Raw genomic sequence first — 21161 nt, 5'->3', positions numbered from 1 at the left:
CAACAAATAGTATGTTAACTTTTATTGCATAATCTCGTTGAAACGTATACATTTCTCGGAGTTTGACAGGGTAGATGCTGTGAGGCTATTTCCACTGGCTGGAGAATGTAGAAGTAAGAATCATAGTCTCAGGGTAAGGAGACCAGACGTTTAGAAAGGTGAGAATTTTCGACACTCAGAATTGTGGATTTTTGTAATTCTCAATCCGAGAAGGCTGAGTACAGTTGCTGAGTATATTCAAGGCTGAGTACAATGGCCTTTGTCACAACACCCTGGACTAGTGCGCGGTCAATTCCAGCCCCACTTGACCCAGAGTCACAAGACAGGTGAAATAAGATTTTATTCAAAATACCCAAGGTCCTTGGTTGAGCCCAATAAACCTCAGTCGCCAGATTTGTAACTTTAAAATTTGTACAGTATTATAATTAAATGGACAGAAACTATTATTAACTATCTACTATCCCTTTCCCAACACCCCAGTCCAAACACGCCCCACTCTCTACACACACACGCGCACACACACGCGCACACACACACAAGGGGAAAGGGAAAGAAAATACAAGTTTAAAAAAATAAAAGGATAAGGATCTCTGATACACTGGGATGTCTTCCAGTCTATGTCTTTCTGAAGTTCAGACTTTTGTTTCAGTACTTCTTCTTTCTAGGATTGAGATGGTTTTCTCTGGCAAGGTTGTCTACTTTCTCTGCAGTCTCGGCATCCTTTCAGGCTTCCAGAAAAGGATGTGCCAGGCACTTGCTGCTTTCAGAACAATAGAGCAGTTCTTTCACCTGACACGGTGGCACAGTGGTTAGCACTGCTACCTTACAGCGCCAGGGACCCGAATTCAATTCAAACCTTGGGCAACTGACTGTGTGGTGTTTGCACCTTCTCCCTGTGTCGGCGTGGTTTTCTTCTGTGTGCTCCAGTTTTCTCCCATAGTCCAAAGATATGCAGGTTATATGGATTTACCGTGCTAAATTGTCCCTTAGTGTCGAATGGTTAGGTGGGGTTATGGGGATAGAGAGGGGAATGTGCCTGGGTAGGGTGCTCTTTTGGAGGATTGGTGCAGACTCAATGAGCTGAATGGCCTCCTTCTGCACCATAGGATTTCTATGATTCAGCAAGTCGGAGGGATAGAGTTCCTTTCACTTCCGAGGTCTAACACTTCTGCTAAGTTCTCTCAGAAAGCATCACTCAGGACCCAGTCACTGACTGTTGTCAGGCAGAACACAGTCGTTGGCCAACCCACTGGTTGTCAGTTACCCACACAAACTGACTCCCTCCAAACCTGGTTCCTAAGATCCACTCAGTGCTGAAGATACTGGCTTCTCCTGTCCAAAATACTTGGCAGCACGGTAGCATAGTGGAAAGCACAATTGCTTCACAGCTCCAGGGTCCCAGGTTCGATTCCCGGCTTGGGTCACTGTCTGTGTGGAGTCTGCACGTTCTCCCCGTGTGTGCGTGGGTTTCCTCCGGATGCTCCAGTTTTCTCCCACAGTCCAAAGATGTGCAGGTTAGGTGGATTGGTCATGCTAAATTCCCCTTAGTGTTGGGTGGGGTTACTGGGTTATGGGGCTAGGGTGCTCTTTCCAAGAGCCGGTTCAGACTCCATGGGCCGAATGGCCTCCTTCTGCACTGTAAATTCTATGAAATACAAAACCTGGGAAAACAGTGTCCTGGCAAGTAGGCCGTTTTAATGGAGTCTTTTGCTTAAAGGCACATCTCAATTATGGATCCATGGACCAAAATAATAAAATAAGTGGACGATAGGAAATTAACAGAATGAATTCTTAACACTTTCCGGGCACTAAGGAAATTGGGGAATATGGGTATTAGGGCGGGAATGTTGAGTTGAGGTGGAAGTGCAGCTGTGAACTTATTGAATAGCGGAACAGACTCGAGGGGCTGTAAGGCCTACTCGTGCTCTTGGTTGTCACTTTTCAGTCAGTTGAATGGTGAGGTTGATGAGATTGACATGCTCATATCATAGCCACATGTTGACAAATCTATAAATGGGGAAGGACCATCCCAGCAGCACATGTCTAGATACGTATACTTCACCACAGTGCACTGGAGATTAATAATAATCTTTATTGTCACAAGCAGGCTTACATTAACACTGCAATTAAGTTAAACCTCCAACAAGTAAACATTAGGACAACGTATTAGAAAGAGTGCAAGTCAAAGCTTGTTGTTAATCTAAATTGATGGCACTTAGCCGTAAATCAGGTATGGTTTATCAGTTTTTCTGCAGCACTTTTGCGCCTTTCTGTACCAAAGATTTGGCAGGTTAAGAATCTTTGCGGATAATGACCAATCATCCAATAAAAGCTAAATAAATTTTCTTTTAACCTTTAGGACAAAGTTCACATCCCTGGTGCTATTTACCTGTCTGTGAAATTTGATCCTCGTTGTGTGTCTGAGGATGGCTGTGATGAATTGTTGATGTCTAGCAGTAGTGACTACAAGCAAGATCGCCATATATTCAGTGGATCATCACACAAATGGATTGATTTTGACATTCCAGGTAGGATTTTTGTTCAATCTGTTGCTCATTGTTTCAGGCCTGTGTGCCCTGATCAGGGTGCATTTTGTATATTGAGAGTGTATTTTTGAAAAAAGCAGATCTTTGGATCAACCATTTTGGAGCTTTCAGGCAGGCGTTCATTACAATTTAGAAGATCAGAGTTGTGTTTTAACTATCACTTCCTGTAAAACTATCCTGAGATATTAATAAACTTGTTAAAACATGTTACTTATTGAACAAGAATCTGCTGTTGTCCTGTGGAATGGTTGTAATAGAGTAGGTAAGACTTTTGTGAGATTACATGTCCTGAGGATGGTGACTGACAGTGGAGTGCTGCCATGCGAGTGAGATGGCTGTACGCTTGAAATGTTTGTACTTGATGGCAGCAGTGCACTTCATTATGGTCAGAATAGCAGAGAGGTCAACTGTGGGTGAAAGCCCGAGTCCCAGGGGGAGATGGTGAAAGCCTGAATCCCGGGGGAGGGGGTGAAAGCACGAGTCCCGGAGGAGGGGGTGAAAGCACGAGTCCCAGGGGAGGGGGTGAAACCCCGAGTCCCGGGGGAGGGGGTGAAAGCCCGAATCCCGGGGGAGGGGGTGAAAGCCGAGTCCCGTGGGAGGGGGTGAAAGCCCGAGTCCCGGAGGAGGGGGTGAAAGCACGAGTCCCGGGGGAGGGAGTGAAACCCCGAGTCCCGGGGGAGAGGGTGAAAGCCCGAGTCCCGGGGGAGGGGGTGAAAGCCCGAGTGTTGGGGAGAGGGGGTGAAAGCCCGAGTCCCGGGGGAGGGGGTGAAAGCCCGAGTCCCGGGGGGAGGGGGTGAAAGCCCGAGTCCCGTGGGAGGGGGTGAAAGCCCGAGTCCCGTGGGAGGGGGTGAAAGCCCGAGTCCCGGGGGAGGGGGTGAAAGCCCGAGTTCCGGAGGAGGGGGTGAAAGCCCGAGTCCCGGGGGATGGGGTGGAAGCCCGAGTCCCGGGGGAGGGGGTGAAAGCCCGAGTTCCGGAGGAGGGGGTGAAAGCCCGAGTCCCGGGGGAGGGGGTGAAAGCCCGAGTCCCGGAGGAGGGGGTGAAAGCCCGAGTGTTGGGGAGAGGGGGTGAAAGCCCGAGTCCCGGGGGAGGGGGTGAAAGCCCGAGTCCCGGGGGAGGGGGGTGAAAGCCCGAGACCCGGGGGAGGGGAGTGTGCAGCGGGACCTGGGTGTCCTTGTGCACCAGTTGCTGAAGGTAAGCATGCAGATGCAGCAGGCGGTAAAGAAGGCTAATGGTATGTTGGCCTTCATTGCGAGAGGTTTCAAGTATAGAAGTAGGGATGTGTTGCTGCAATTATACAGGGCCTTGTTGAGGCCACACCTGGAGTATTGTGCGCAGTTTTGGTCTCCTTCTCTGAGGAAGGATGTTCTTGCTCTTGAGGGAGTGCAGCGAAGGTTTACTATACTGAATCCAGGGATGACGAGACTGTCATATGAGGAGAGATTGACTAGTGTTAATTGTTTTCGTTGGAATTCAGAAGAATGAGGGGCGATCTCATTGGGACTGATAAAATTTTAACGGGACTAGATAGTTGCAGGGAAGATGTTACCAATGATGGGTGTATCCAGAACCAGAAGTCACAGTCTGAGGATACAGGGTAAACCATTTTGGACAGAGATAAGGAGACATTTCTTCACACAAAGAGTGGTGAGCCGGTGGAATTCATTACCACTCAGGAAGTAGTTGATGCTAAAACTTTGAATATATTCAAGAGGCGGCTGGATATAGCGCTTGGGGAGAATGGGATCAAAGGCTATGGGGAGAAAGCAGGATTAGGCTATTGAGTTGGATGATCAGCCAGGATCGTAATGAATGGCGGATCAGGCTCGAAGGGCCAAAAGGCCTCCTCCTGCTCCTATCTTCTATGTATGTATCTATGAATGTAATGGCGTCTTGATTGATATCTTAGTGGTGGACAAACCTGCCCTCCTAACTTTGTGGAAGACCAAAGGTAGGACATGGAAACTGACTTTAGAGAAAAATAAAAGTTGACGGTAGTGGGCTGCGGGTGGTAGACAAATGGCAACATAAGCTGTTAAATCTGCACTAGGATTTGGGGTACCTGCTGTCGTAAATCAGTTGTGTCAACCACTTCCTTAAGTGGCTAAAACAAACTTTTTAAGGAAACTGACTTTTGTTGCTCTCGATCTACTGGTATATTAGCAGGACCCGGGTGTATACCAATAAAACGTGATGCGAATTTAATCTTAGTGTCTTACTCAGCTGCATTCCTTCATTGTCTGTGAAGTTGGATTGTTCGAGGGAACATTTAAAAAAAATTTAGAGTACCCAATTATCTTTTTTCCAATTAAGAGGCAATTTAGCATGGCCAACGTGAGGAGATCCCACCTGTCGATGGCGGCGGCGGGATCAAGGCAGGCCCTGGGTTGGTTGGTGGGCCCGTGTCGCCCTCCGCGCTCAGTGTGGTGGAGGATGCGGGCCCGGAGGGCGACTGTCCGAAGGCTGTCAGCCGCCCAGTGTCGGGAGCGCAGGGTGCACTTAAGGTGCTCAGTAGCGGGTGCAGGGCTCACTCGTGCCTAACATTGTCACCCCCTCACCCCCTCTGGGGGACTCCCGTAATCTGGCACATCATAATTGGAGGTTCTTTTGTTTTTCTGCATCCATTAGTTCAGGCAGTGTCCTATTGGGCTCCCTCCCTCCCCATCACCTTCCTTGCCACACTCTCCCCACCACACCTTCTTCCTTTCCCTTCTGTTGGTACAAAGGTGAGGGTATCTGGTCTCTCCAGCGCAGTGCTTGTACCGTTTTTTTTTCCGTCCAACTGTTTTGTGAATTGTTTCAATAATCAAAGTATCCTACCCCCTCCCCGTGCGTTGGTACTGAGGGGAGGGTACCCTGTTTGTACCGTTTGACCTTGTAAATATTTTTTACTGTTTTAATAAAAAGATACGGCCAATCCACCTGCGCTGCATATCTTTTTGTGTTGTGGGGGTGAGACCCACGCAGGCATGAGGGGTACTAGAGCAATGAGAATGAAATGAGTAGCTTGGGATAATCATTGCAATTTTGGAAATGAAAATGGAAGATGCCGGAAGTATTCAGCAGGTCCAGCAGCATCTGTGAAGTGAGAAGCAGTTCACGTTTTAGGTTAATGACCTTTAACCTGACTGGACAAGGTTAGATATATAACGGGTTTATATCATTTTGGGATTGGTGGGGGGAGGACAGGAGAGATTGGATGACCAGGGATAAGAAACCCGTAAAGATGTGTTTGGTGTAGGTGTCAGTGGGGAATGAAGAATCAGTATCTACAGCTACTGTCCATAAAGTAAAATGGGGCCAGAAGTTGTGATCTGAAGTTGCTGAACACAGTGCGTAAAGTGTCCGATGGAAAATAACACAGCAGGAGGCCAAGGACATAGGGGTCTGTGTGGGTGTGGATCGGAGAAGTAAAATGGCAGGTGACTGAAAATCCGGGGTCATGCTTGCGAACTGAATTGAGGTGATCACCAAATCTGCATTTGGTCTCCCCAGTATAAAGGAGACTGCACTGTGAGCAGTGAGTACAGTATATGGAATTCAAAGAAGCACAAACAAATCATTGTTCCACTGGGAAAGAGTATTTGTGACATTGGACAGTGAGAAGGGAGATGGTGTTCATGACCTTTGAGAGAAGTAATTTCTCCTCACCTCTTTTAAATCTGCTACCCCTTATCCTAAAACTATGACTTCTCATTCTCAATTGCCCCACAAGAGAAAATATCTGCTCTACGTCTACTTTATCCATACCATTACCTTATATACCTCAATTAGATCTCCTCTCATTCTTCTAAACTTGAGAGCATAGGCCTAAACTGCTTGGTCTCTCTTCATAAGACATCCCTGACCTCTGGAATCAATCTAGTGAACCTCCTCTGAACTGCCTCCAATGCAACTACATCACTCCTCTAATAAGGGGACCAAAACTGTTTACAGTATCTCAAGTGCGGTCTCACCAATGCGTTGTGCAGTTGCAGCAACACTTCCCTACTTTTATACTCTAATCCTTTAACCATAAATGCCAAAATTCCATCTGCCTTCCTTTTTACCTGCCGTACCTGCATATTAGTTTTCTGCGATTCATGTACAAGACACCCAGATCCCTCTGCACCTAAGCACTCTGAAGTTTCTCTCCATTTAGATAATAAGTTGTCTTTCTATTTTTATAGCCAAAATGGATAGCCTCACATTTATCCACGTTAAACTCCATCTGCCAAATTTTGGCTCATTCACCTAACCTATCCGTGTCCATTTGTCAATTTCTTAATCCTTCATTGCAACTTACTATTTTACTGTCATCTGCAAATTTGGCTTTAGAACCCTCTATCCCTGCACCCAAGCTATTAATATAGATTGTAAATAGTTGAGGCCTGAGGACTGAACCATGTAGCGCCCCACTAGTTACATCTTGCCAACCATAAAAAGATCCATTTATCCCAACTCGCAGCCTTCTGTTGGTTAGCCAGTCCTCTCTCCAAGCTAATGAATTCCCCCAAATTCCATGTGATTTGACCTTGTGTATTAACATTTTATGCCTTCTGGAAGTCCAGATAGACTACATCTACAAGATCCATTATTCACTTGACTTGTACATCTTCTAAGAACTCCAGAAAATTAGTCAAACACGATTTACCCTTCATAAAACCATGCTGACTCTGATGGATTGTGTTTTGACTTTCCCAATATCCTAATAATGGATTTGAACAATTTCCTAATAAGAACATAAGAACATAAGAACTAGGAGCAGGAGTAGGCCATCTGGCCCCTCGAGCCTGCTCCGCCATTCAATTAGATCATGGCTGATCTTTTGTGGACTCAGCTCCACTTTCCGGCCCGAACACCATAACCCTTAATTCCTTTATTCTTCAAAAAACTATCTATCTTTACCTTAAAAACATGTAATGAAGGAGCCTCAACTACTTCACTGGGCAAGGAATTCCATAGATTCACAACCCTTTGGGTGAAGAAGTTCCTCCTAAACTCAGTCCTAAATCTGCTTCCCCTTATTTTGAGGCTATGCCCCCTAGTTCTGCTGTCACCCGCCAGTGGAAACAACCTGCCCGCATCTATCCTATCTATTCCCTTCATAATTTTAAATGTTTCTATAAGATCCCCCCTCATCCTTCTATATTCCAACGAGTACAGTCCCAGTCTACTCAACCTCTCCTCATAATCCAACCCCTTCAGCTCTGGGATTAACCTAGTGAATCTCCTCTGCACACCCTCCAGCGCCAGTACGTCCTTTCTCAAGTAAGGAGACCAAAACTGAACACAATACTCCAGGTGTGGCCGCACCAACACCTTATACAATTGCAATGGCAGATGTCAAACTATATAGCTTGTAGTTTCCTACTTTCTGCCTCCCTTCCTTTTTTAATATGGATGTTATATTCACATTTTTCCAATCCACTGGAATCCTTCCCGTGTCCAGGGAATTTTGGAATATTGTAACCAATGGATCAACTATCTCCACTACCATTACCTTTAAGGCCCTAATGATGTGGAGATGCCGGTTTAAGACCCTAAGATGTAGGTTACAAGGGCCTGGTCTGCCTTCAATAATAGTGCTCCCTACTATTAACTCCCTTGGCCCAACCTCCAAGGGACCAACATTCACTTTAAGTACTCTCTTCCCTTCTATGTACTCAGGTTTTTGGGATCCTTTTTTGCATTTTTCGCTACTTTTTTTCATACATTTCCTTTACTCTTTCTATTACTTTTTGTTGATCTTTAAAAGTTTCCTAATCTTCCAGCCTGCCACTGGCCTTTGCAATATGGCATGCCTTAGCTTTGTCTTTAGATTATCTTAAACTTGCCTGCTTAGCCATGGATGCTTTTGCCCCTCTTACAATCTTTCTTCCTCTCTGGAATTTTAGTTGGGAGGAATTGAACATCTCCTTGAAGAATTACCGCTGCCCATAAACTGTCCTACCTTTTAATCTTCCTGCTTAGTCCACTGGGGCCAAATCTGTCCTCATGCCTATGTAATTATCTTTGTTTAACTCCGGAGCACGAACGTGGGACTGCATTTACTCGCCCTCAAACTGAATTTGAAATTCTATCATTCTATGGGCACTTTTCCCAAGAGGATCCTTAACTATGAGATCATTAATTAGTCCCTCCTCATTACACAGTACCAAATCAGGAATAGCCTGCTCCCTGGTTAGTTCCACAGCATATTACTCCATGGGACAATCTCTAATACATTCAATGAACTCTCCCTCTAGGCTACCCTTGCTAATTTGATTAATCCAATCTATATTATTGCCGTACCTTTCTTACAAACCCTCAGTATTTCCTGGGTTATACTGTGCCCCACAGTACAAGTGTTTGGGACCTAAAGATTATGCCCACCAGGGACTTTGTTCCCATGGTGTTCCTTATTCTACCCAGACAGATTCCACGTCTTGAACTCCAGTGCCTATATAATTTCTCACGAAGCACTGATCCCTCCCCTTACTAGCAAAGCTACACCACCTCCTTTTCCTTTCTGTCTATCCTTCTGAAATACTGAGTACCCTTGGATACTCAACTCCCAGAACTGGTCTTCATGTAACCATATCTCAGTAATCACCACTAAATCATACCCCTTTGTCTCTATTTGCTCTGTTAACTCATTGATTTCATTCCGAATACTTCGTGCGTTCAGACACAAAGCCTTTAAGCTTGTTCTGTTATCAAATTTCCCTACTGTATGATTCCTTGGTGCAATATTATAGAACATAGAAAAATACAGCACAGACCAGACCCCTTGGCCCACGATATTGTGCCGAACATTATGTTCACACATTCTGTCCCTTCCTCTTATTTTCTGGTAACAGTGATGGACAGTAGTATTTTTTCTTTCTCCTAGGTGATACACTATATTTCAGGTTCACATCAGACCTGGATACCAATGATTGGGGTTATAAGTTCACAGTAACAGGAGGCCATCGTGGACGGTTCCTGACCGGTGAGTGCATTTGTACGTGGGGTAAAGTAACCTGCTTTCTCGATATTACAATCTTTTCTCATTTGCTTTCACCTTTTTTTCGCCCTCTTTCTGCTCACTTTTATCTCGCTTCCAATTCTTCCTCTTCCACACCCGTTGTCTGTCCTCACTCCCATTCTCCTTCCTCTCTTTCTGCCATTTCTGTGTTCCTGCCTTTTCTGTCCTCCCTTTGTGTTTCCTGTTTGCTCATGCTCTCCATCTGTGTCCTTTTTATTCTTCCCTCTCTATCTGACCTATGTTTGTTCTTGCTCTCTCTGTCGTGTACTCTTTCTCACTCTCTCTGTCCTCATCTTCCTCTTTGTCTTTGTCCATGCCTTTGTTACCTCAAGTTGAGTATTCTAATGCATTTCTGGTTGATCTCTCATGTTCTACCCTCCTGTCGACGTGATAGCATCCATTTTGCAACCATTTTCATTCATCACCCTATGCGACCTACGCTGGCTCCTGGAGGAGCAACACCGCAATTTTAAAATTCTCATTCTTATTGTCAAATTCCTCCATGGTCTTGCCTCTTCCTATCTCTGTAATCTCCAAACCCTCCAAGATATTGGCCTTCCTCTCTTGCTGGTCTGTTGAAGATTCTTGATTTTAAGTGCTCAATCATTAGTGGCTGTGTTTGCAGCTGCCTGGGCTCAAAACTCTGGCATTCCCTCCCTAAACCTCTCTGCCTTTTCCCAGGAAGTATCATACAACAAAATTTGAAACAGAGCTACGTAAGGAAGTCCCCTCTCTTGTCTTCCCCCTGATCTGTGCACTCATCCCCTCTCGCTACATTCTCTTTATTTTCGGTTTTGTATTTTCTCCCACATTCTCAATTCTGCTAAGTGGCATCTACTTGTACCTGTTAAAAGCATTAGTGGCCCATGCACGCAATTGCAAAACCTATGTTTTTGATACTGTGACCAATTGAATAATGATGGATTAATCCTAATTTTCTTTAAAATTGGAAACGCGACCAGAATTGTCTTGAATAAACATTTTATGTTTTTCCTCACCCATGTTTCTTGTTTTATGTCATATTTACTCCACTAATTGGAGAAGGAACTAGACATACAAAAGTCATTTAGTGTATAATGTGATGGAGGCTTGTTGTGTTGAAGCAGTCAGCCCATTTGCCAGCTCCTTCAACTGACTAATGGCAATTCCATATAGCAGTGCATGGGTGCTGCATTTTTGGCTACAGAGTGTAGCTGAATCTCTGCGTTTCAGAACTCTGTTCCTGCAGTGATTTCTCTTTATTTAGTCTCCTGTTCAGACTCTGATACATTCCTCCATATCTCTCTTTCCAGGGTTTGAGATACTCAAGCAAATGCTATCAGAGGAGAGGATTCTCCCACATCTACCACTGGCTGAAATTTGGGAGTGGCAAGTGGGTGTGGCCTGCCAGCAGATGGGACATCAACGACTAAAGGCAGTTCATCTGCTTTTGAAGATATTACAGTGCACCTCTCACAGGTACACCAGCAGTTCTGAAGCAGAGAGTTCAGTTCATATCTGCGGGTATTGTTACGACAGCCTGGGCTAGTGCGTGGTCAACTTGAGCCCCACGTGACCCAGAGTCACAACACAAGTGAATTGACCAGTAATACGTCTAAAAATATCCGAAGTCTTTGGCCCTTGACTGTCCAATAATTACAGTCACTAGGTTTGTAAGTTTAAACACAATTACTGTTTATCACAGGAACTTTAATAAGATACACAGAAAATACAACTGATTAACTATAATTTAACTCCTGATTCCCACTTTAACTGCCCCAACCCTCTACCCACACATACAAAACAGACAAACACAGAGGGGGGAGGGGTGAAAAATAATAAGGATGAAAGACAAAAGATAAGAGTTTCTGCTTCAGGTGATTTTTTTTTAGTAGCTTTGCTTCAATCCTGGCCTTCAGTTGAAGACTTTTATTGTGGATTCATTTAGGTATCTGTGGTTTCAAGAATGCAATATCATAGAATCCCTACAAAGCAGAAGGAGGCCATTTGACCCATCAAGTCTACACTGACACTCCAAAAGAGCACCCTACCAATGTGTCTGCCCTATCCCGTAACCTCACCTCATCTTCTGGCAATTTAGCATGGCCTAAACATCTAGCCTGAACATCTTTGGATTGTGGGAGGAAACTGGAGTTCCCAGAGGGACCCACACAGACACGGAGAGAACGTGCAAACTCCTCGCAGAAAGTTACCCACGGTCAGAATCAAACCCGGGTCCCAGGTAGCAGTTCCAGCCTCGGTGCCATCATGCTGCCCAGTACTCACAACTGAGGGCTATATTGCTCACCGCGTCCTGGAGAGAGATATATTGCTCATAACATTTCCTGGAGAGGCACCTTATTTCACATCAAACTTTGCTTTCAGTTCGTGGAGCACCCAGCAGCTTTCTGGAGAGTGAGTCAGCCCTCACAATGGCCTTCTGGAGTGGGTTTAGCTGGATCTTTCTGGAGAGAGTTAGTTGGATCTCTTCACTGGGCTGCCAGAATCAAAACTGAAACCAAACTCAAACTTTGGTGTCTGAAAAACACTCCAGTGGGATCAGATCCAATTACCCCGTTACTGGACATAGTACAGCCTTTTGGGCCAATTCACTGGCCACCAGAAAAATCAATCAAGTCGAGTCCCAACCCATCTCTCTGTCACTGATCCAGCCAGTCTGCAGCTTCTACTTTAAACCGGCACAGCCTTCCAGATTTTTACTGCTTGAATTAAAGATACAGGCTTCTTACCTAAAAGTGAGATGCCTATGAATCATCCATGGATCAAAAACGGAACAGCAAAAATAAAAGAAAGGGGAAATAAGAGAATAAACAGGAAGGAAGGATCCTGACAGTATTTATTACAAATTAAAATTTCTAAGTTGACCACAACTCCATTTATTATCTGGAGAAGTAGGTGCAAGTTAGTCAGAGGTAGACAAGTAAGTTATCTCAGCTGGGGGACTTCCGGTTGCGGTGATGCGAAGCTAAGCCGCACGTTCAGTAGCTCCCGCTATTTTCGGTCTTTTGGGCTCTTTTAAGGGCCCGTAGCGGTGCTGGCTGGACTTTTCCCGGTGTGGGAACACATCCACTGCGCTTATCTGCCGGAGGTTGGACTGGACCAGGAGCGGAGCGGTTAAAAAATCGGCTTTGGAGCAGAGAAAGGTGCGAGGCAGGAGAAACAAGGTGGCGGCGGGCGGAGAACCAGCAGCGTGGCAGCAGTGGGCACAGGAGCTGCTTCAGCGCTGCTTCAGAGAGCTGAAGGCTGAAATCCTGGATCCGTTTAAGGCCTCGCTGGACAAGCTCATGGCGACTCAGACGGCTCAGGGTGCAGAGATCCGAGAGCTTCGGCAAAAGGCCTCGGAGAGTGAGGACAAACTCCTAGGCCTGGCAGTGAAGGTGGAGTCGCACGAGGCGCTCCACAAGAAATGGCTAGCGAGGATGGAGGAGATGGAGAACCGCTCCCGTCGGAAGAACTTGCGGATTCTGGGCCTCCCGGAGGGGCTGGAAGGTTTGGACTATGTGGCCGTGATGTTGAACTCGTTAATGGGCGCGGGGTCGTTCCAGGGGCCCTTGGGGCTGGCGGGTGCCCATCGAGCGCTGTTGAGGAAGTCCAAGCCGAATGAGCCGCCTAGGGCGGTGCTGGTCCGTTTTCACCGCTTCGTTGACCGTGAGTGTGTGCTGAGATGGGCGAAGAAGGAGAGGAGCAGCAAGTGGGAGAATGCAGAGATCGGATTTATCAGGATTGGAGCGCGGAGGTGGCGAAGAGAAGGGCTGGTTTTAATCGGACGAAGGTGGTGCCTCACAAGAAGGGGTGAAGTTTGGCCTGTTACAGCCGGCACGCCTCTGGGTCACTTATAAAGATCGCCAGCTTTACTTCGATTCCCCGGAGGATGCCTGAGCCTTCGTCCAGGCAGAGAAGTTGGACTCGAACTGAGGACTGGGGGTCTGGGGACTGATTTACATAGGCCTTGTCCTCTTGGGTATCCTTTTCTTTTTCTGGTTGTGTTTGTTGATGCCTTTTTGCTTTTTGGGGCTGTTATTTATTTATTCTGGTGCTTTCTTGTTTTTCATTGGTGGAGGGCTGGGGAGCTGTTCGCGGGCCCACTGGGTCACGCGCACTTCTTTTTCCCGCGTGTTGGGTGGCCCTAGCTTGGGGGGGGGGGGGGGGGTGGGAGGGCTTGGGGGTGGGGGGGGGGGGTGGGAGGGCTTGGGGGGGGGGGAGATTAGGGGGGGTACCGGGTTGCTGCTGGAGGGGCTGAAGCGGAACTGCTGGTGATGGGGGGGGGTTTGGGAGGGGTGTCTGCCACCATGGGGAACAGGCCTGGGGGGTTCTGCGGGCACATGGTGAGCCGAGGGAGAGTATGGCTGACCGGCGCAGAGGGAGGGGGAGGACCCCCCAGATTCGGCTGGTCACATGGAACGTGAGGGGGCTGAATGGACCGGTGAAGCGGTCCCGGGTCTTGGCGCATTTGAAGGGGCTCGGAGCGGACGTGGCTATGCTCCAGGAGACGCACCTTAAGGTGGCGGATCAGGTGAGGCTGAGAAGAGGCTGGGTTGGACAGGTGTTTCACTCGGGGCTAGATGCGAAGAATCGAGGGGTGGCGATTTTAGTTTGTAAGAGTCGAGTGTGGTGGCGCATAGCTGTGGCAGATACGTAATGGCGAGTGGTAGGCTTCAAGGGGAGCGGGTGGTTCTGGTTAATGTGTATGCCCCCAACTGGGACGATGCAGGTTTCATGCGGCGAATGTTGAGCCGGGTTCCAGACCTGGAGACGGGGGGCTTGATCTTGGGAGGTGATTTTAATACTGTGTTGGACCCAGCTCTGCATCGTTCGAGGTCTAAGACGGGCAAGAGGCTGGCGGCGGCCACAGTGCTGAGGGGGTTTATGGATCAGATGGGAGGGGTAGACCCTTGGAGGTTTTTGAGGCCGGGTGGTAGGGAGTTTTCCTTTTTCTCCCATGTCCACGAGGCTTATTCCTGGATTGATTTTTTTTGTCCTCAGCAGGGCGCTAATCCCGAGAGTGGTGGGGGCGGAGTATTCGGTGATGGCCATATCTGACCATGCTCCGCATTCGGTGGACCTGGAGCTGGGGGACGGGAAGGATCAGCGCCCGCTGTGGAGGTTAGATGTGGGGCTTCTGTCAGAGGAGGAAGTATGCGGGCGGGCCCGGAGGTGCATAGAGGGGTATTTGGAAACTAATGACAATGGGGAGGTGCAAGTTGGGGTGGTCTGGGAAGCGTTGAAGGCGGTGGTTAGAGGGGAGCTGATATCTATTCGGGCGCACAGGGAGAGGGGGAAAATGGGTTGAGAGGGAGAGGTTGGTGGAAGAAATGGTAAGGGTGGACAGGAGGTATGTGGATGTCCCGGAAGAGGGGCTTTTGAGGAAGCGTTGCAGTCTCCAAGCGGAGTTCGATATACTGACCACCCAGAAGGCGGAGGCGCAGTGGAGGAGGGCGAAGGGGGCGGTATATGAGTACGGGGAGAAGGCAAGTCGGATGCTGGCCCACCTGCTCCGGAAGCGGGAGGCAGCGAGAGAGATAGGGGGAGTCACAGATGCAGGAGGGAACCTGGTGCGGAGTGCTAGGAACATTAATGGGGTGTTAAGGTCCTTCTACGAGGTGCTGTACCGGTCGGTGCCCCCTAGGGATGTGGGCGGGATGGACCGCTTTCTGGGTAAGCTGGAGTTCCCAAGAGTGGAGGAGGAGAGGGTGGAGGGTCTGGGGGCCCCAATCGAGTTGGAGGAGCTGATGGAGGCGCTGGGGAGCATGCAGACAGGGACCAGGAGAGGGAGATAGGAGAGCTCCCGTTGAAGAGGGCGGAGAGGAGCTTTAGATATCTTGGCATCCAGATAGCTGGGAGCTGGGGGGCCCTACATAGGCTAAACTTTTCGAGGCTGGTGGAGCAGATGGAGGAGGAGTTTAGGAGGTGGGATGTGCTGCCACTCTCCTTGGCGGGCAGGGTCCAGTCGGTTAAAATGACGGCGCTACCGAGGATTTTGTTTCTCTTCCAGTGTCTCCCCATCTTGATTCCGAAGGCTTTCTTTAGGAGGGTTAATAAGAGTATTCTGGGGTTTGTGTGGGCGCGGAAGACCCCGAGAGTGAGGAGGTTATTCCTGGAGCGAGGCAGGGAGGTAGGTGGTTTGGCGTTGCCCAACCTGTGTGGGTACTACTGGGCTGCGAATGTGGCAATGATTCATAGGCGGGTGATGGAGGGGGAGGGTGCTGCATGGAAGAGGTTGGAGGTGGCGTCCTGTGTGGGCACGAGTTTGGAGGCACTGGTGACGGCCCCGCTCCCACTCCCCCCGGCAAGGTATTCTACGAGTCCAGTAGTGGTGGCTTCCCTCAAAATTTGGGGGCAGTGGAGGCGCCATAGGGGAGAAGTGAAGGCCTCAGTTTGGACCCCGATATGGGGCAACCACCGGTTTGCACCAGGGAGAATAGATGGTGGGTTTTTGAGTTGGCATAGGGCAGGCATCAGACGGATATGGACCCATTCCTTGACGGGAAGTTTGCGACTTTAGAGGAGTTGCTGGGGAAGTGGGGCCTCCCCCCTGAGAATACTTTCAGGTATCTGCAGGTTAGGGTGTTTGTTAGGCGGCAGGTGGCGGAGTTTCCGCTACGGCCGCCAAGGGGGGTGCAGGATAGGGTGCTCTCGGGGACGTGGGTCGGTGAGGGTAGGATCTCGGCAATTTATCAGGTGATGCAGGAGGGGAGGAGGCCTCGGTGGAGGAGCTGAAAGTGAAGTGGGAGGAGGAGCTGGGGGAGGAGATCGATGAGGGGACGTGGGCAGACGCCCTGAGGAGGGTGAATTTGTCCTCTTCTTGCGCACGGCTCAGCTTAATTCAGCTGAAGGTGCTGCATAGGGCGCACATGACTGGGGCCAGGCTGAGCCAGTTCTTTGGGGGTGAGGACAGGTGTGGGAGGTGTTCGGGAGGCCCAGCGAATCAGACCCATATGTTCTGGGCGTGTCCGGCGTTGGAGGGTTTCTGGAAGGGGTTGGCCGGGATCCTGTCCAGGGTGGTTGGTTCCAGGGTGGAACCGGGCTGGGGGCTCACTATCTTCGGGGTAGCATCGGAGCCGGAAGTACAGGAGGAGAGAGAGGCCGGTATTGTGGCCTTTGCGTCTCTAGTAGCCCGGCGCAGGATTCTTTTACAGTGGAGGGACGCGAAGCCCCCGAGCCCGGAATCCTGGATTAACGACATGGCCGGGTTCATCAAACTGGAGAGGGTCAAGTTTGCCCTGAGGGGGTCGGCACGGGTTCTTCTGGCTGTGACAGTCTTTTCTTGATTTCCTGGCAGAGTGTTAGGGGGTGGCCAATCTCAGCAGCAACCCCGGGGGGGGGGGGGGGGGGGGGGGGGGGTGGATTATGGGTCTGTTAAGGGGGTTTGTTTTTGCAACTATATGTTTGTTACTTTCTTTTTGTTATTAATTTATTGCTTTGTATTGGTGGGGGGCTTTTCTTTCTGTTTTTTCTATGCCTTGTTTATTTTATTGATGGGAGAAAATTTGTTGTTGAAACATTTGAATAAAAATTATTTGAAAAAAAAAGTTATCTCAGCTGGGTACGGTTGGATGGACCTTTGCCCAGTCCTTTTATGACACAGAGGTGACACATCAGGAAACCCATTCTTGGTGTTGAAATAAGCAATATACTTCGGATGCTGGAATCTGAAACATGCAACAGAGGGTGCTGGAAAAACTCAACACGTCTCGCAGCATTTATAAGGAGTGTAACAGAGTTGACGTTTTCGGTCTTTTAGCTCTTCCTCAGAACTGAAGCGAATGATAATGTGTTGGGTTTTAAAATGTAACTGGGAGAGATTGCAACAAAATGTAGCAACTTTAAGAGCAAAAGACAGATGGCCTGGTGTGGGAGGGGAGGCTGCTTTGAGGCGATGTATGTATGGGATATTTAAAAAGGGATTTAAGATGGGGGAGAAAGTTCGCAATCTAAAGCTGCCAAACTTTAAATACTGAGTCTCGAGGGCTCCAATGTGCTGAACCTGAAGATGAGGTGCTGCTCCTCCAGCTTGCGCCAGGCATCACTGAAGGATTCAGCAGGCTCGAAGAGCTGAATGGCCTACTCCCGTTCCTGTGTTCCCATGATGTTATGTGAATAGTAAATGATGCACTTGTATAGTACCGTGGCTCTGTATATTTGGTGTTGGGCAAAAAGAGTTAGAAATGGTCTATTCAGCATTTATATCTGTGCTTGTTGTTAAAATGACTTCCTTGTTCAAAAAGGTTTCTGGATAAATTTGAATGGTTATCACCATGTATATGGTAAGTGATGTGGTTCACTCGGTAGATGTGATCTGGCCAGACAGGGAGTCAAGTTAGTGCTACACTTCAGAACAAGGTTTGTTTGGGAATGTTGAGCTGCCATTTTTTCTTGCCTTCTTTGAGCTATGTTTTTAACTATCATACTACATTTTCAAGTGTCCATCTGTGCCCCCAGTCCATCTGCTTTATTCACTGAACTCCGTGCATTGAAGTATATACTACCAATCATTGAACAACTCCTTTGTCTTGTTAGGAACAAGATGTAGTTTTAAGTAAGGTATATTTGTATTTGCAGGTGTTAGGAACAAGAAGATGGGGCATAGGTTTAAGGTGCGAGGGGCAAGGTATAAAGAAGATGTACAAGGCAAGGTTTTTTGCACAGAGGGTGGTGGGAGCCTGGAACTCGCTGCCCGGGGAGGTAGTGGAAGCAGATAGGGCAGCACGGTAGCATAGTGGTTAGCACAGTTGTTTCACAGCTCAGGGTCCCAGGCTCGATTCCTGGTTGGATCCTGTGCGGAGTCTGCACATTCTCCCCGTGTCTGCGTGGGTTTCCTCCGGGTGCTCCGGTTTCCTCCCACAGTCCAAAGATGTGCAGGTTTGGTGGATTGGCTATGCTAAATTGCCCTTAGGGTCCAAAAAGGTTAGGTGGGGGTACTGGGTTATGGGAATAGGGTGGAGGTGTGGGACTTAAGTGGGGCGCTCTTTCCAAGGGCCAGTGCAGACTCAATGGGCCGAATGGCCTTCTTGTGCACTGTATGCCTGCGTGGATTTCCTCCGGGTGCTCCGGTTTCCTCCCTGATGTGACCATCAATTCACTAGACACGTGATTGGAAGTAAACTGTGGTTTTAATAGTTTTACAACTAAGCCAGCCTGCGACCAGAGGAACTGGGAGGAGGCTTACGGCTGCAGTGCTTTATACTTCCGGTTAGTGGGAGGAGCCAAGGGTGGAGCCCAGTACAAACTCCTCATCTCCCCCTATGGGCAGAACAGCACAACGACACAATACATGCAAGGCAATACAGTGTGAATTACGATGGCATATAATTCACCACACTCCTACAGTCCAAAGATGTGTGGGTTAGGTGGATTGGCCATGCTAAATTGCTCTTAGTGTCCAAAAAATGTTAAGTTACGGGGATAGGTTACATACGTGGGCTTCAGTGGGGTGCTCTTTGTAAGGGCCGGTGCAGATTCGATGGGCCGAGTGGCCTCCTCCTGCACTGTAAATACTATGAAATATAGGTCAGTCCAGACTAGACCTCCTTTTAGTCCGTAATTACCATGGAAACATGGATGCATTTATACTGTTAATTGTCAAAATATGTTAATCATTATGGTGAAGCCTGCTTAATGTTGGTTTCAGTATCTGATCTGCAAAGAATATACTCTAAAATTATCTTTACAAATTTGTTTACTTCTAAGTTAACTAATGTGAAATGGGGTTATGTTCAGATCTCCTACAATTATTACATTTCCTTTGTTAAAGTGTCAATGACTTTCTTTCTTATTATCCATTTACGGAACGTGGATGTTGCTGACTAGGCCAGGACTTATTGCCTATCCCTAATTGCCCTTCAGAATGTGGTGGTGAGCTGCCTTCTTGAACCACCGTAATCCCTGTGTTGTAGTTACAGCCACAGCATTGTTTGGGGGGGGGGGGAGAGTATCAGAATCTCGACCCAGTGACAATGAAGGAGCAGTGGCATATTTCCAAGTCAGTATGGTGTGTGGCTTCAAGAGTAAGCTGCAGGTGGTGGTATTCCCATGTATCAGCTGTCCTTGTTCTTCTAGAGATAACGGTCGTGGATTTAGAAAGGGCTGCCGAGGGAACCTTGATAAATTCCTGCAGTGCATCTTGCAGGCGGTACACACGGCTGCCACTGTTCGTAGGTGGTGGGAGGAGTGAATGTTTGTGGATGAGACGCCAATCAAGCGAGTTGCTTTGTCCTGGATGATGTTAACCTTCTTGAGTATTGTTGGAGCTGCACTCGCCCAGGCAAGTGAAGAAAATTCCATCATATTCCTGGCTTGTGCCTTGTAAATGGTGGACAGGAATTAGAGAGTCAGGAGGTGGGTTTTTGCATTGCAGGATTCCTAGCCTGTGACCTGCTCTTGTAGCCACAGTATTTATATGGCGAGTCCAGTTGAGTCAGGATGTTGATAGTGGGCTATTCAGCGATGGTAATGCCATTGAATGTCAAGGGGCAATGTCTGCTTCTCTTTTGATGGAGATGATCATTGCCTAGCACTTGTATGGTGCGAATGTGACTTGCCACTTGTCAGCCCTGGATATTGTCCAGGTCTTGCTGCATTTGCACCTGGACTGCTTCAGTATCTGAGGAGTTGTGAATAGTGCTGGGCATTGTGCAGTCATCAGTTGACATCGTAATTTTTGACCTTATGATGAAAGAAATGTCATTGATGAAGTAGCTGAAGATAGTTGGGTCTACGACACTACCCTAAGGAACTCCCTGTTGCTTGATATCACACGGAGTGAGTTGAATTGGCTGAAGACTGGCATCTTGATGTTGGGGGTCTCGGGAGGAGGCCAAGATGGATCACCCACATGTCACTTCTGGCTGAAGATGGTTGCAAATGCTTCAGCCTTGTCTTTTGCATTGATGTGATCGACTCCTCCATTATTGAGGATGGGGCTATTTGTGGAACCTCCTCTTTCAGTGAGTTGTTTAATTGTCCACCATTCACAACTGGATGAGGCAGGACTTCAGAGCTTTGATCTGATCCGTTGGTTGTGGAATCACTGCGCTGTTTGGCACGCGTGTTCCTGTCTTGTAGCTTTACCAAATTGACACCACATTTTTCCATATGCCTGGTGTTACATAGAATTTACAGTGCAGAAGGAGGCCATTCAGCCCATCGAGTCTGCACCGGCTCCTGGAAAGAGCACCCTACCCAAGGTTAACACCTCCACCCTATCCCCATAACCCAGTAACCCCACCCAACACGAAGGGCAATTTTGGACACTAAGGGCAATTTATCATGGCCAATCCACCTAACCTGCACATCTTTGGACTGTGGGAGGAAACCGGAGCACCCGGAGGAAACCCACGCACACACGGGGAGGATGTGCAGACTCCGCACAGACAGTGACCCAAGCCGGAATCGAACCTGGGACCCTGGAGCTGTGAAGCGATTGTGCTGTCCACAATGCTACTGTGCTACCGTGTTGCTCCTGGCATGCCCTCCTGTACTCTTCCTTAAACTAGGGTTGATCCCTTGCCTTGTGGTAATGATAGAGTGGGGGGGATATGCCCGGCCATGAAGTTACAGATTGTGGTTGAGTACAATTCTGCAGCTGCTGATGGTCCACAGCATCTCATGGATACCCGATCTTGAGTTGCTAG

General features: G+C 48.1%; 1 protein-coding gene across 3 annotated transcripts in view; it reads left to right on the top strand.

Annotated features, from left to right (window-relative positions):
* Window positions 1–21161, top strand: part of zzef1 (zinc finger, ZZ-type with EF hand domain 1) — a 371817-nt gene that overhangs the window by 300395 nt on the left and 50261 nt on the right. For all 3 annotated transcript variants that reach the window (XM_038813628.1, XM_038813629.1, XM_038813630.1), the window contains 3 exons: window positions 2360–2528; window positions 9397–9495; window positions 10824–10989. In XM_038813628.1, coding sequence (XP_038669556.1) covers window positions 2360–2528; window positions 9397–9495; window positions 10824–10989 — 434 coding nt within the window. The remainder of the gene's footprint in view (window positions 1–2359; window positions 2529–9396; window positions 9496–10823; window positions 10990–21161) is intronic.

The sequence above is a fragment of the Scyliorhinus canicula genome, chromosome 12 (genome assembly GCF_902713615.1).
Source record: "Scyliorhinus canicula chromosome 12, sScyCan1.1, whole genome shotgun sequence".
Lineage (NCBI taxonomy): Eukaryota > Metazoa > Chordata > Chondrichthyes > Carcharhiniformes > Scyliorhinidae > Scyliorhinus > Scyliorhinus canicula.
The sequence above is the reverse complement of the archived record's forward strand: the minus strand, read 5'-3'. Positions and strand labels throughout refer to the sequence as shown.